At 49.9% G+C, this 16407-nt stretch overlaps 1 protein-coding gene across 3 annotated transcripts in view; it reads right to left on the bottom strand.

Moving 5' to 3' along the window:
• CACNA1E (calcium voltage-gated channel subunit alpha1 E) overlaps nucleotides 1–16407 on the bottom strand; it is a 367363-nt gene that overhangs the window by 242041 nt on the left and 108915 nt on the right. For all 3 annotated transcript variants that reach the window (XM_075528111.1, XM_075528117.1, XM_075528123.1), the window contains exon 6: nucleotides 14771–14952. In XM_075528111.1, the coding sequence (XP_075384226.1) occupies nucleotides 14771–14952 (182 nt within the window). The remainder of the gene's footprint in view (nucleotides 1–14770; nucleotides 14953–16407) is intronic.

Below are 16407 nucleotides of genomic sequence, written 5' to 3'. Positions count from 1 at the left end.
GCAGGGCTCCTAAGGTCGACATAACTGGGAACTAAGCCAGTGGCACAACGGGTTGGCTCCAAGTATGAACATTTCATCCATAATGCATGGATTATATGTGGTTTGGAAAATTAAGTGTTGCTGGGTTTTTCCTCCTCGTTTTCTATTTCCGCCATTCTAAGACAAGCCTTTGCTCATATGAAAAGTCTTAGAATTCAGAGCAGATGAACTCAGAGAGAGAGCGTAGTGAAGTTTATGAAATTTATGATTCCAAGAAACCAACTCCCTGCCCTCGACTCCGAATCCCATTCAGGGTTTCTGAGAGTGTAAATATTTCCAGAGCTGGCAGCTTCATCTTTCTGCTTTGGAGTGACCAGTGGATTTGAACTGTCAACCTTGAAGTTAATAGCCGACACCTATTCCACATTGCCACCAAGATGCCATACTGAAGATAGATAGTATGAGTACTTGGATTCACGGAAGTATGACAATTAAATATACCACAACCAACGAATTTTGATGGGAGTCATGGCTTGATGGGTGCAGAGTTTCTGTTGGGGACGGAACGGACAGTGGAGAATATCACGCAGCACTGTGAATGTCCTTCTCACTGACACTGAATCAATGCTGACTCACAGCGACCCTGAAGGACAGCGTAGAAGTGCCCTGAGAGCGTCTGAAACTCTAACTCATGCCAGGAGTAGAAAGCCCCGTCTTTCTCCCAAGGAGCACAACCACTGCACCGCCAGGGCTCCGTGGATGTCATGAGTGCCACTGAATTGGACACATTTTATGCTATGTATATTTAACCAAAGAATCCTGGTCACTTAGTGGTCTACACATTGGGCTGCTAACTGAAAGGTCAGCAGTTCAAACCCACCAGTCATTCTGCAGGAGAAAGACAAGCGTTCTTCTCCTGTGAGGACTAGCAGCCTCGGACACCCACAGGGACAGTCCTCGTCTGCCCTATAGGGTCACGAAGAGTCAGAATTAGCCTGATAGCAGTGAGATGTGTTTATTTTAAATTCACTGAAAAAAAGTTTAAACAACACAATTTGAAATAAATTTTATGACAGTCACCCACAGCCGCCAAACTCCAAGGGGGAGGGATAGCTAGGGCTGGCGGCCTGCTGCTGATACGTATTACGGGGGAGGGGGAAAGAGAAGGGAAGGGGGCAAGGGGGCGGCACAGTTCCTATCACAAAAACACAACCCGAACCCTTGGCTGTTGAGTCGGTTCTGACTCTGGTGGACCCACGTGCTTCAGGGTAGAACTGTTAACCCCGCAAGGTGGTCCTGACTGTCACCATGGCCGAAGCAGATATCCAGGCCTTTCTTCTGAGGTACACCAAGGACGTTCAAGCCACTCACTGCCAACTGGGTGAATCTGCAGGTTAGTTTCTGAGCCCACACACGGTGATGCCCCCCAGGAGTTTGCGTGCCTACACAGAAGATGGGACCCCAAGTGGCTCCTCTGACGCTCTGAGGGCGCTCAGCCCACCTGCTCTCAGGGGTGAGGGGGCTGCAAGCTGGGCACAAGGGGCTTGTGCAGGAGACGGGAACCAGGGGGCGCCCAGAGGAGGAGGCCCCACCGGCATCCCTCTTTCATTTGAAGTGTTGTTGTGATTTCCCAGGACAACAGGCTTATTCGTAGCAGATGACGAGCAAACCTCTACTGACAAGGCACACAGGCACACAGGCACGGGAAATTTCCCTGAGTCCGAATCTCCGTGACAGCAGCAGTTATGTTGATTTTTTTAAGAATTAAACCTCCCCAGGGGAAGGGAGGCTTGAACAGGAAATGTCGCCTTTCCTCCAGGATGTCAGGTACCGTGGGTCCCCACTTGAACCCCCTGAAGAACCACCGTGTGCTGTCACGGAGATTCAGACTCAGGGGAACCACGTGCGTGCGGCAGAGCAGGCCTGGGCACCTGGGGGTTTCCATGGCAGATCTTTAGAGGGGGACCACCAGGCCCTCCTCTCTTGCAGGCATGTGTGGGTGGTGTCAAACCTCCAGACCGTCAGTTTTGCTGCTGAGGGTGAGCTGTTGGCACCGTGGGGAATTCCTTCGGGGGTGATGGTGATACTGTTGGGGTCATGAAGGGACGTCAGGAGGAAAAGCATCACCCAGGACTTTGTCATGGGGCGAAACCAGAGAGCCAGCTACAGAATCCAGAAATGAGGAAGGGGAGAAATGTAAATCTCCGCTGATTTTCATAGGGATGACAGGAGGCCCTTTAGATGAAGGAGCGGGTGGATGAGAGAAGGTGTCCCAGGCTTCTGCCTTGCTCTAGAAAGTAATTTTCTAATCCGTGCCCCCTGAAAAGAGGAAATATAAAATAGCACTCAAGACCCCACTGGGCTAAGAATAAAGAATGTTCCTGGTCTACTGTCACAGGCGCTGCCTTAGCCCCCCATCACCAGAGAGAGGCTGCTGGGGCGGCTGCCTCCCGGGGCCCACAGCTGGCCGTGGGCTGTCCTGGAAGGGCTGGGAAGCTGTTATCAAAGGAGCCTCTCCATAAACGGGGCGAGCCTCCAAAATTCATGGGGGGCAATCCCATTATCTTTTACCTCTTGTGATGTGTCCCTTTGGAAGCTGCCTCATGGGTTTCTCAGGCCCTCTCTGTCTTCAGAAGCACACGCGTCTCCCCGCACACAGTGTCTCGCCCCTTCCGGAGGCAATTCCGTCATCTGCTTCCTTGGAGCCCTCCTGTGTGCCAGCCACGTCCTGTCAGATGGGCATCGGCCTGTGGGATGTCCTACAGCTCTAACGGGGGATACCCTCCCCAGATCTAAGACTGTAATCACATAGAACAGGGGCTCTCAAATATCAAGAGTCCCAAGGGCAGAGGGAACTTGTTAAGAATGCAGATCCCTTTGTCTTACCACTGGGGAACGTTGGTTCCTTGAACCCAGGGCCCATGGTTCCCAGGAATGTGCATGACTCGGTGTTCCCCAGGTGCCCCTAACTCCATTTTCAAGGTAAAGCGTGGAGGACTGAATGAGGGCCTGTGGTTTACATGGTGTGCAGAGACTGGCTCTCAATCACCCCTATCTGGAGGGGGTCCCAGGTTTTCTACAACAGGCAGTAAGTCAAACAAAACCCCACCTCCAGGTAATCTCTGGCCCTCCCCTCCATGGCCTGGTGAGAGATCAAGGTCTGCTGCCCCAGAAGAGAGCTCATAGCTCACCCGCCCGGGGCAGTGTGGCACAGTGCAGCCCACTGGGCTTGTGAGGCCCGTGGCCACAGATTAGGAATTAACCTGTGTATTAGAGTGGGCTGAAAGAAAGGGGAGGGACCATGAGCCTGCCTAATGACTCTGCACAGACAAAAGGCCTGGAGACGGGCCTGGTGCGCACTGAGAAAAGCAGGTACCAGGCCCCAGGCAAACTCAGCACATTTGGAATAAACCCTCCACGTGAAGGCAGGCTCCGTCTGACACGTTATTAAGAAACCAAGATGGCCATGCCAAGAGCAGGAAGCACGCCTGGGGTGGCGGCCGTGGTAGAAGGGCATCGATGACTATGAGAGAGAAAGAGGGAAATCCGTTTCCCCCACCAAGGGACCCACGGAGTACAGGGTCATAGGCCGAGGTGCCTGGTACAGTAGGGCAGTGGGCAGCGGGGCAGGGGCCAGGGAATAAGCTCGGCAGTGTCCAGAGAGAGGATAAGTTACAAGCATGGTGAGCAGGCTGCCATACGCAACAGCATAAGCTGCAAACATAAGGGTGTTTTTAAAGAGAGTCAGACAGACGCCACGCTGACGAGCAAAACAAGACTACAGAGTGCAATGCTGATGGGGGAGGTGGGCTTCAATCCCCAAATGTTCCCGAGTCAGCACTGTGAATGGAGCCTGGGCCAGCTGAAGCGGGGCCAGGTGCCCGGAGTGAAGTTCTGTGGGTGGGATAGAACGCAGGGGGTGTCTAGGCACCGGGTGGTCACAACTTGCCCTATGAATGTACATGCACGAGCACGCATGCACATGCACACATGCGCACCTCCCTCGTTCACACGGGAGTGCTCGCTCTACTGGGAGCCATCAGAGCCTCAAATTAAAAAATCAGAACATTTGGTTTCAAAGCCCACTTCTTCCTTACTGTGTGCAACAAGGCAGGCTTCACAGCCTATTCCATAGGCTGAAATGTCCAGCAGATTCAAGACTAACCTTTCAAAAGGGGCCACTAATGCATTTATTCTGCTATGTTGTCCAGCTTCCCCCCGACCTGCTTACTTAGCTTCAAGGCTGTCGCTGTCCTACAGGAATGGTCTGGACCCTCTCCCATTCCAGCATATTCACCTGGCAGAGCTGTGGTGGTGCTGGATGTCAGCAGACACTGCGTCCCCTTCAGCTTGTAGTGACCCCATGTGACAGAGTCCCACTGCTCAGGAGGGTTTCCTGGGTTGAAATCTCCACGGTCTTATCTGCGCCAATCAGGCTTCATCTAGGAAAGGCTACAGGGCAGTTGCACTCTGTCAGGAGTCCACTGGAAGGTGCCTGACAGCAGTGACCACTTTTATGGGAACAGATCACAAAGTCTTTCACCTGCAGAGCTGCTGGGGCCACCGGAACCGCCAAGGGTCACTGCACCCTGAAATCCAACTCTCCACCTATCTGCACCCAAACCTGAGCCATGAGTCCAGAGGAAAACGTGCCATGCTGACTGGTCTTGCATGAACTACATCACCACTAACCCCAAGTGGGTCCTGAATGCTGCCCAACAATCAGCTTATTTCCCTCATCTATCGACTCCCTCCCACTCCCAGCAAACGATTTCACACCATCTCCTCAGACTTCCAACATTCTCCACCTGCCACCCTCCGCTGATGACCTTACTTCTCATTTCATTGAGAAAATAGAAGCAATAAAAAGAAAATTCCCATACGCTTCCGCCACCACATCTACCCACATGCCAGCTTCTGCAGCCATTTGTTCTCCGTGCTGGAATCTGGTCTAAATCAAATCCTCTACCTCCACCACACACTACATCCTATCCCCTCTCCCATACGCCAGAGGTAGCTCCGGCCACCATCCTCCCTCCCCTTCACCGCCTATGTCTAACCTCTAAGGAATCTTTGCACCAGCCAATCATTTTACTGTCTTTCCTCCCATTTATGCTTCCTTTGGGAACAAAACTCAAAACAATGGTCCATGCTCCCTCTTCAATCCTTTCTTAAACCTTCTCTGAGCAAAGCGTTCACCTCAACTCAAACTGCTTCTGGCATCCAGTGGCCGAATCTTGGGCCTCATCTGACCTGACACAGCAGCAGTATTTGACACTGCTGGTCACCTGAGACGGAGTCTTTCTCAAAGCACGTCCTTCACTTGGTCTTCAGGACACAGGCTCTTTGGTTTTCAGCTTTCCTTTCTCATGCACCCTCTCCATCCTCTAGGCTGATTCCTCATCTCCCCAAACGCTTCTCATTAGAACTCAGTCTGAGAAGCTATTGCCTTCTCTGTTTGTAGTCATTTCTTTGGTGGGCTCATCTAGTCTCTTAACTTTATTTTATTTTTAATTTATGTTTTTTTCATTTTACTGGGGACTCTTACCACTCTTGTCACAATCCATACATTGCTTCCATCAGGCGAATTTACATATGTTGCCTTCATTCTTTAGACATTTACTTTCTATTGAGTCCTTGGTATCAGCTCATTATAGTCTCTTAACTTTAAAATGTAATATCATTGTTACTGTTAGATGGATCTTGGCTAAAAGTAGAAAATACCAGAAAGAAGTTTACTTGTGTTTTATTGACTATGCAAAGGCATTCGACTGTGTGGACCACAGTAAACTGAGAATAAGTTTGGGAAGAATGGGAATTCCAAAACTCTTCATTGTGCTCATAAGGAACTTGAACATGGGATCAAGAAGCAATTTTGGGAACAGAGGAATACTACATGGTTTAGAGTCAGGAAATGAGTGTATTGGGGATTATCTTTTCACCATACTTGTTCATTCTGTATACTGAGCATGTGATCAGAGAAGCTGGATCATATGAAGAAGAATGTGGCTTCGGGGCTGGAGGAAGGCTTATTAACAACTTGAAATATGCAGATGAAACAAGTGCTTGGTGAAAGTGAGGAGGACCTGAAAGACTTGCTTATGAGAACAAGGATTGAGGCCTCCATATGGATTATGACTCAATGTAAAGAAGAGCCAAATCCTCACAACTGGACCCGTAGGCAGCATCCCTATCAGCAGAGAAAAGGTTGAAGTTGTCAAGATTTTGTCTTGCTTGGATCCACAATTAACAATCATGGAAGCAGCATTCAAGAGATCAAATGAGCTGCATTAGGTACATCTGCTGCACAACACCTCTTTAGAGCCATGTAAAGCAAAGATGTTACTTTGAGGACTAAGATATGCCTGACCCAAGGCGTGGTATTTTCCATTGCTTCAGAAGCATGTGAACATTGGACACTGAAAAAGGAAGGCCGAAGAAGAATTGATGCCTTTGAATTGTGGTGCTAGAGAAGAATACTGAAAGTCCTACAAACTGCTAGAAGGACAAACTGATCTGTCTTAGAAGTACCACCAAAGTGCTCCCTCTAGGCAGGGATGGCAAGGCTTTATCTTACATACTTTCGGCATGTTGTCAGGAGAGACCAATCACTGGAGAACAACATCTCTTGGTGAAGAAGAGGGGAAGCAAAAAGAGGAAGGCCCTCAAGGAGATATACTGACACCGTGGCATAGGGGTCACCGTGGCATATGGGTTGGAACTGACTCAATGGCACTTGACAACAACATTCTCTGAAAGCTCTAGTTCTGGTGAAGGCTTCCACCCTAAATCCCAAGATACATCTTCTATCTCCATGTCAAATAAGCATCCCATAGTTAACCTGCCCCCTACCTGCTCCACCCTCAAACGTCCCCAACATGAACTATAGCAAACGGTAACTCCACCCTTCCTTCCAGTTTGCTCTCGCTCACACTTACGGCCCTCCACCAGAGAACACCATGGTTCGGCTTAAACCCAACCGCATCTCATCTCCTCCACTGCTACCTCCCGAGTCCCAACAGCTGTCATCTGTTAGTGATGCTTTGCAGGCATAACTCAGATCACATCACCCCCCTGACCCACTGCCCTCATCACTGTTCTTCAATACAGCTGGCAATGCCCGTCTCAGGAGCTCGGACCCACCGACCTGGGCACTCTCCCCCAGACAGCCTCGTGACTTGGTCCCTCCTTGAAGAAATCAAAAGTTTTTTGTTTGAAAGCCATCTTCTCAAAAGGTCTTCCCTGAACTGCCTATTTAAAGTATTCACCCCACCCACTATGGCATTCTGTGTCCGCCTGGCCTGCCTTATCTTTCTCGTGTGGCACCCATCGCTAGCTGACATACCCTACGCCTTGGTTATGTATTGCTTATGTACTTCCTTACTAGAAGGCCTGCTCAGTAAAGGCAAGGACTTTTGTTTCTTTTATTCTCCACTGTATCCCCAGCAACCAGAATAGTATCAGGCCCATCACAGTCACATAATAAATATTTGCTGAATGAATAATATGTTAATGAAAGATTTTGTAATTATCTAAGCTCATAAAGAGAAAGAATTGAGGTTAATCCCTTTATTGTGAATCCAGGAAAAAATTTCTTTCACCTCTACTCTGTCCTGTCCTCAAGGATTCTAGCAAGCAACTTGTCTCCCACCAGAGCTGCTGGTGGTTTCGATCTGCTGACCATGTGGATCGCAGTCTAATGTGTAACCACTACACTACTAGGGCTCCTATAGGCAAAACTCTCAGCAAAGCAGGAAAGTGAACAGCTGTCAACCATGTAGTAAATACTGACTATGTTTAGATTGGGATAAGAGAACTTACAAGGGCACATAGATTAGGAAACACGGTGCATCTATGAATGGTGATGGGAAATCGGCAACAGGCATGGGTAACGGGTGTACAACCTGATGCATGTAATCAATGCATGAACTACACGTGTCTATCTCGGCCATAATTAAAATAAATAGACTTGTTTATCTAGTACATGATTAAGAAGGATGGAAGGAAAGGAGGAAGGGGGAGCGGGGAGGGAAAAGGGGGGAAAGCATGGGAGGGGAGGGGATGGAAGAAAGGAAGGAGCAGGAGGCATTACGACAAACTTCTGTGCACTCCGAAAGCGTCCCGACCACAAGCTGTCTCTCTCAGCCCATAGCCAGTGAAGTCTCTCACTGCCCTCTCCACAGCAAGACAAGCAACCCTGGCAGCCCCGACACAGAGAGGACCGACAGACCTGCCAGGCTGGAGAAATAGCACAGGTCAAAGAAACGTCTGGATCGCATGACTTTATCAAGAGCGAGTGAGAGAAGACAGCGCTTAAGCTGCAGGAAACAACTGGTCTCTACGAGCAGAGAGTGGAGTCATGGAGCCTGGGAAACTGCAGTCTGTGCAAGGAGGCTTCAAGAAGGGCACGGAAAAAATTACATCGGCGTTTAGGTCCATTTGCCCACGAACTTTCTGAAGCCTCCGTGTGCATTAGTCCTGACTGAAGAAAACAGGTGACTGAACCTGAGTGAGGAGAGAAAGACGACTCAGACCAGAATCCAGAGCGAGTATGCTCCCTAAGCCACATCTGGTGCAGATGAAGAAGACGGTCACAAGTTCAGCCCAGCGCCACCGCGGCGTCTGTTGGGTGGAGAGTCCTGTGCGGAAGGCCAGGGTGCTGCACTGCATCAAAGTACCACGGTGAACACCACTGCCAGCTCCCAGTGACGCCACCCTTACGGCCCTCCACCAGAGAACCCATGGTTCAGCTTAAACCCAATCGCATCTCATCTCCTCCACTGCTACCTCCCGAGTCCCAACTGCTGTCATTTCTGTCTTCGATCATTGCAACAGCCCACTTCCAGCATCGGTCCTTTAGTGCTTTGTCTTCCTTTCCAGCAAGGCAGCTGTTAGTGATGCTTTGCAGGCATAACTCAGATCATATCACCCCCCACCCCACCCCCTAAAGGCTCCAAGAGCTTCCCCTCTTACTCAGAATAAAACCATAGTCTTTACAGCGGTCCACAAAGCCCCACAGGATCGGCTGTCTGTTGGATGACCTGATCAGAGCACCTCCAAGTTGCCCCCTCACTTCTTGCACTCTGACCCACTGCCCTCATCACTGTTGTTCAATACAGCTGGCAATGCCCGTCTCAGAAGCTCGGACCCACCAACCCGGGCACTCTTCCCCAGATAGCCTTCTGACTTGGTCCCTCCTTGAAGAAACCATCTTCTCAAAATGGTCTTCCCTGAACTCCCTATTTAAAGTTTCAACCCCACCCACTATGGCAACAGAACCGCCCCATAGGGTTTTCTTGGCTATTGACTTCATGGGAGCAGACCATGGGTCTTTGCAGGAGAAGAACAAGGCTGTCTCCCTGGGAGCCCCTGGGTAGGTTCCGTTAGCAGCTGAGTGTTTTAAATGTCACACCAGCCACCTGGGCTCCTTCCCTGTGAGGGGAACTTGAAGGAGTACACTCACTAAGTAAGTGAGGGTGAGGGGAACGTTTACAAGTGGGGGAGACCTTTGGGGAGGCAGTCACAACAGGAAGCACAGCCAGCCCACCAGTAGACTGCTTTGCATTCTTGCTGCCAAAGGAGGGAGGGGAGCCAAGAACGCACTTGGAGTTTGACCAAGCAGAGTTAAAGATCTGGTGGAGACCTCATGGCGTGCACAGGATTCCAGGCTGTCCCGGCAGAGGGAACCCCTTACAAGGACGGCGTCAGAGTGCACAGTGCCACAGAAAGGCCACCCACGGCAGGTCAAGGGGAAGCATTTAGGGAGAGTCCATGCAGCAGAAAAGGGATGCAAACAACCGGAGCTGCGTTGAATCGTGTCTATGAAGGTTGAAGAGTGCCCATGTGCCTGAGTGAGCTTCTGCGCGGCGTGTAAGGCTGAAGGCACTCCTACTGGTTGGGGTGTTAATACTTCTTAATGTATTTGTTACCGCCAGTGCCCAGAAGGGGCTTGCCAACACACATGGGGCAGGGCCCCCCTTCTCCCTGTGGCCTGGGGGAGGCAGCCCACAGCCAGAAAAAGTGTCCTGCCTCAGAATGAGGAGGAGGAAGGTGGAAAAGGAATTCCTTTGTATCTCACTGAGAGAGGCAGTAATGGTGTGATGGCATTACGTGTGCTTTCTCCAACTGTATGAAACCTACAATCCACGGCTGCTGAGCCGATGCCGACTCAAAGCAAGCCTGAGGGGCGGAGCAGAACTATTCCAAGCAGGCTATAAATCGACACAAAAGCCTAGTGCTTCCTCTTTCTCCCAGGGAGCAGCGGGGGCTGCCAACAGCTGGCCTTTCAGGTGAGCAGTCCGATGCTTAATCCACTGTGCCATCACAGGTCTGTCAGTATGAGAGGGCTTAGAAGTTCATGAGAAAATACAAAGGAAAGATAATGGAATATTTCCATGAAATTTTTGAAGTCCTTTCATATGTATCTCACTCACTGCCAATGAGCCGCTGCCGGCTTATAGTGACCCTCTAAGGACAGGGTAGACCTGTCCCTGTGGTTTTCCGAGACTATAACTCTATCCCAGGAGCAGAAAGCTCAGTCTTTCTCCCGGGGAGCAGCTGGTGGTTTCAAACTGCTAACCTTGTTTGTGGTCAGCAACCCCACACTTAACCATAAAGTTACCAATGCTCTTTTGGGTGCACAAACATATATATGTGCATGCATACTTTATTATATTGACTAATTAATGGTAGTTAAATCCTCGGTGTGAAATCAAGTCAAGATGATAGATAGATAGATAGATAGATAGATAGATAGATAGATAGATAGATAGATAGATAGATAGACAGAAGTTCATATCAAACCTGTTGACATCAAGTCTATTCCGACTCATATAGATCCTGTAGGACAGACTAGAGTGGCCTCACCGGGATTTCCAGGTTGTCAGTCTTGGCAGCAGCAGACTGCCCTAGCTTTCTCCCAAGGAACAGCTGGTGGATCCCAACTCCTAGCCTTCCCATTAGCACCAAGCACTTAAGCATTGTGCCATGAGGGCTTGTTACACAGGAGAAAGAGAAAGAGAGAGAGAGAGAGAGAGAGAGAGAGAGAGAGAGAGAGAGAGAGAGAGAGATAGATATGATTCTGTGAGTTTAGAGGATTTTGTTGTTGTTTACAAAGTTTGAAGTTCAAAAGGAAAAGACAAGTATCCAGGTATCATTGACATGGGCTATCAGAAGCTGCGTACTTCAGACAAGATCTCAGGTAACGCTCATCGCATAGATTCCGAGGGTGTAAGTACATTAATGGGACGTGGCAGGTGGATTAGCCTGTACTACTTACACTGCCTTTTCTCCCCTTCTCTCTACCCACTCTCTTTCCCGAGACGAATAGATGGATTTGAGCAAATCAAAGCCATGTACGCCGTGACTTCATTTATTGCAAGCCCCGTTTCCAATAGCACAGCATCCACTTCCATGCCCCTACCTAGCACAGGTGGCACACAAGTCTAACTCCAAGATGGGTGTAGTGCAAGTACCCACACTCTGCCTGGGCGATGCTTTGCACATGGGCTCCCTGCTCAGCCGAAGCACCCTCTCTCTTCCCAGGGAGCCAGCCAGACATCACCCCCTTTGCACCAGGTCAAAGCGGAATGCCTTCTTCATCAAGTTCTCGTGAATCCAGGTACTGCGGTGCTCCTGTTACTGTCACCTCTGACTAATGACTGCCACGTCCTGCCCTTCGGGAAAAGTCATTTCAGGGTGGACATGACTTCATCTGCCGCATGGTCAGCCAACTACTTCTTGGGAATCAACCCTACACTCAACTACTCCCACTGGCCCTGGCACCAAGCAGTAAGGTCAGCAGCAGGTCTTCAGTTCATGGTCCATGACAGACAGGCTGGAGGTCAGAGGAAGTGTGAGTCTATGGTTCCAGGAACCACAGGAAGGATTCCGAGGACCTGCAGAGCTTGTCAGCTTCCCTCCCTGCATCAGTGGAGCAAAACTAGAGGTTGGGCAAGGTCATTGACTCTGTGTGTGACCTCCACATTGCTACACTTTCAGGAGACAGACAACTGGAGAGGAACAAGCAGCTTACGAACAGACCATGAGAGCATGGAATTGTGGCATTTTTTCTTTTCACTCTGTAGCCAAGTGCCTATCGTGGAGCACAGCATACAGTAGAGGCTCAATTAATACAAAGGAGTTTCAAAAACTCATGCAAAATGGAATTGAAAGATAATGAAATTTCCCAACAGACAGTGTGAAGCCCCCTCACCTATGTTAACAGAACGACTGAATGAACAACGTAGGTGCGAGGCGTGCTTTCTGGGTGTGTTCCTGCTTGTCTCAGGACCGCCGGAGCCTGGTCTTAAAAGGACCAGCAGATAGGGCCTGCATCCTCAGGTGCAACACTTCCCCTCTGTGGCTCTCAATGCGTTTATCACATCACTTAGGTGAGTCTGCACATATACAGAAGAGACACTGTCCCCGAAGGCCCACAAGCAACACCAGCCACTGTGGGGCCAGCACTATGATTTACAGAAGCGCCAGGCTGGTCTGAGTGACAAGACCTCGAGACATCCTTCACGTCCCAAAGGGGGAGTGACTGAACTCATCAACCTCACTTCCCTCGCTTCCTGCCTATTGCCCAGCCTCCTCTGGCCTGTGAGAATCCCAGTGTCCTCAGGATGCTCCGGGTCACTCAACCATTAGGCCGGTCCTTTGGGACTTCTCAGCTGTCCTGTGGGGCTTTAGCACAGCAGCCTGGGGCTTTTTCTTCTGCCCTGCCCTGCTTGTCCAACGTGGGATGGACCCAGGACAGTCACAGACATGTCCTAAGTGCCTTCGTAGACCAGCCTTACGGAGTGCTTGCTCTTTGCGGATTACAATATGGCCGAGTCTCTCCTGGGCTGTACAAGAGCAGTGCTCCTTCTAGAACAGCGCTTCTCCACCTGTGGGTCACGGGGCCGAACGACCCTTCCACAGGGTCGTCTGATTCACAACAGCAGCAAAGTGACAGTTATGAAGGAGCAACGAAAATCATGTTATGGTTGGGAGGTCACCACAACATGAGGAACCGTATGAAAGGGTCCCGTCATCAGGAAGGTTGAGGTTCTAGAACGTATTGTGTGTAAACCACCAAGCAGCCTTCCAAAAGGTGGAATTGGGTTTAAGACATCATCAGAGAGGAGAAATGAAGGGAAAGATAGGGTTCATCCGGATACAGGTGTGCAACGAGAGTTCGTATCAGGATGATCATTGCAAGGCACTTCTCTGCCCGGAGGACATCTGGATGCATGCACGTGAGTTCTTTGTACGCACCCACTGCCATAGTCCACCTGCCCAAAGGACATTAACCACTCCCGGCTCCATCCGCATCGCCTACATGCCTCCCGATCTCAAATTAGAACTCAGATGCTCTACCCTGTTGGATAACTTATGAATTTCAGGCAATGGAGGAGGAAGACACTTCGGTGACCACCCTGGTGCAGGAATCTCCTAGCCTCCCGGACATTAGACAGTCTTGCCTTGTGCACCAGCTCAGCACTCTGAACATGCTCAACTATGTGAGTCCCCATGGGCACTTGAGGATAGTACAGCTCATCAACTGTGCAAAGTTCTACAAAAATCAAACTCTACAGAGAAGGGGCCTGGCAAGGCTTACAATTAAGCATGCTTTTATACTGTGTCATGCCAGAGTTCATGAGAGTGGTTATATATTAAAATCAGCTTTAAGAAGGCTTTTAGAGGAAAGCTTTCAGAAATATCAGTGGCCAGCCCTCGCCCCTACATACCCACTGCTAAAGAGTTTATTACAACTTAGCATGACCTTCTATGGGGTTTCTGAGACTGTCAGTCTTTATTCAGACAGATAGTCTCATCTTTCTGTGGAGCAGCTGGTAGGTTAACAATAACATAAGGTGAGCATTCTAACCCTTACCCAAGAGCACCACCAGGGCTCCCTCCCGTCGCTCTACAGTCTAACTCACTGCCCACGGGGAGATTCTGGTTCATAGTGACCCTACAGGATGAAAAGCAACTGTCCCAGGGGGTGCTGAGATGAACTCTTTACAGAAGCACAAAGCCTCATCTTTCTCCCACAGAGGCTGCTGGTTTCACACTACTGACCTTTTACTTAGCAGCCCAACATATAACCACTATCGCACCACTAACATAGTCATATTTCATTGATCTGGTCCTAAGCAAGGTGGTTTTATTTTTCAAGCTTCCAGCTGATTCTCACGTGCAGACAGAGCTGAGTCATTGTAACATCTCCCCAACCCAGTGGTTAGCATTTGAGGACCCTCATCACGGAGCACTGCCATCGGGTCCATTCTGACTCACAGAACCCCTATTATTTTGAGGACCAAACCTAAACCAAACTCATGGCCATCGAGTTGGACAGCGACCGAGAAATGTGTACCTCTTGGCACCCTTCCCTGTATCCTGCCACGTCAAACCTGTAGCAGACCACACTACATAACTGCTAAGTGGATCTGATTTAACCAGTGTGTGCCCCTATCCAATGTGGGATGCAGTCTGCTAATTGTATTAAGAAGCTGTGTACTTCCACTTAGCAAGAAACCAGACGGCGGAGAGACAGAAACTGCTCAGATTTCCCCGGGTTGAGTCTACACCCCCACGCACTCAGAGCCAACGCTGACATGCAGCCAGTAGGTGCAGAATAACTGAGCCACTGTTTACAGCAAGCATTCGTTCTGGAGAGAGCCTATCTCCAACACGTCATGGACTCCTTTTCATTATTACCCCGGCACATCCCTTTCCTCCTCCAGACTAGCCAAGACATCTCCTTCCAGGGTCCTGCCCACGGCCCCTCCGCAGCTCCACTCACATTGTACAGCACGGTGGTCCACCCTTCCATGGTGATGCACTGGAATACAGTCAGCACAGCAAAAAGGATGTTATCAAACTGAGTGATCCCGTCGTTGGGGCCGATCCAGTCCTTGCATTCATAGCCAGCTGGGCAGCCCTGTACACCACATGGGTGAGGGGGGTCAAATCCTTCTAGAATACCTGGAGGGTGGGGAACAAGTTAAATGGTATTTAGCATGACCTACGAATGACCCTAGGGTGCCACATACCAGCAGTTCTAGTTCTTATAAAAATGGTTTGCTCCCCTCAGGCGCTCAGGCCTCTCTGTTCTTCACAGCCCACAGAGGCCGTGTTCCAGTCAGTGCTTCCCAATCGCTTATGGAAAAGAAGCCTCTTCTCCACATGTCCTCCCATTTTCTGCAGGTCTCACCTCTGCCCCCCATGGTAGTCCCACAGCCATGGAGATGACTGGCTCATGCTGAAGAATCTGTGGTGAAGGCAGAGCTTTCTGATTTCCTAACTTCAGCCTTTCTGGTGTCCTCCGAGGCAGTCATTTATAAACTAGAGGTCCTTTCTCAAAACCCAATGTACTGCCATTGAGTCTAGTACATCTCATAGGGACCCAGCAGGACACAGGAGAGCTGCCTCCTATGGGTGTCTGAGGCTATTTGCAGGAGTCAAAGCCTCATCTTTCTCCCGCTGAGTGGTGGTGGTTTCAAACTGCCAACCTTGCCATTATTACCCACGATGTCTCCTGGGATGCTCAGTGTGGGTCAGCAGTTTAAAACTACCAGTTGCGCTGCAGCAGAAAGACGAGGCTTTCCGTTCCCGTACAAAGTTACAGTCTCAGCTCTCCCGAGGGGCGATTCTCCTCTGCTCTACGGGGCCATTATGAGTTGGAATCACCTGGATGGCAGAGTCCCTTCAGCAGGCACGAACTCCCTGCTTTTCCAGCTCTCCCTATTTCTGGTCTTGAACAAAAGGCAAAAATAAAAAAACAAGAATCTGCAGTAGAATGCATCCTTTGATGATCCATTTCCCAAAAAATAATGTACGGTTTGTCTGTCTGGGATGATTCCACACCTCACCCCCACCCTCTTTCCTCCAGCGGACACTACTCAACTCGACAAGAATGAGTAATATACACAGAACGGAGTATCTGTGCCCACCAGGCAGGCCAGGCCCAAAACTCCCTCCTTCATACACGCACACACATGCAACCTCAGGAGGTGGAGCGTGTGTGTGTGTGTGTGTGTGTGTGTGTGTTTTGCGGGGGTGGGGCTGGGGGTCCTTCATAGTTCTGAAGTGATTTATGTCTGTTTTCTCACCAGAACTCCAGATCCCTGTCTCATTGGCCTGTGGGGAAAAGAGGCCACTGTCAACAGGTGATAGCTTCAAACAGATGAAATACACCTTTCAGGTCCCTTCTGAGAGAATTCTACGCTTGGATGAGAGTGTTAGGAGCCTCTATTTGAAGTCCTCCAAATGCAAACCTGGAGCGAGTATTTGCTTTGTCCTATCAGGGTCAAATAGGGAGCTTGCAAGACTGACTGTGCCTCTGAGGGCTTATGACCATAGGTCCCTCAAACGTCTGATTCTAATCCCTACCTTGAGACAGAACGTACTTATCCGAGCAGCCTCAGGATGTCCCCTAAT

The sequence above is a fragment of the Tenrec ecaudatus genome, chromosome 1, assembly GCF_050624435.1.
Source record: "Tenrec ecaudatus isolate mTenEca1 chromosome 1, mTenEca1.hap1, whole genome shotgun sequence".
Taxonomy (NCBI): Eukaryota; Metazoa; Chordata; class Mammalia; order Afrosoricida; family Tenrecidae; genus Tenrec; species Tenrec ecaudatus.
This window is presented reverse-complemented; position numbering and strand designations above follow the sequence as displayed.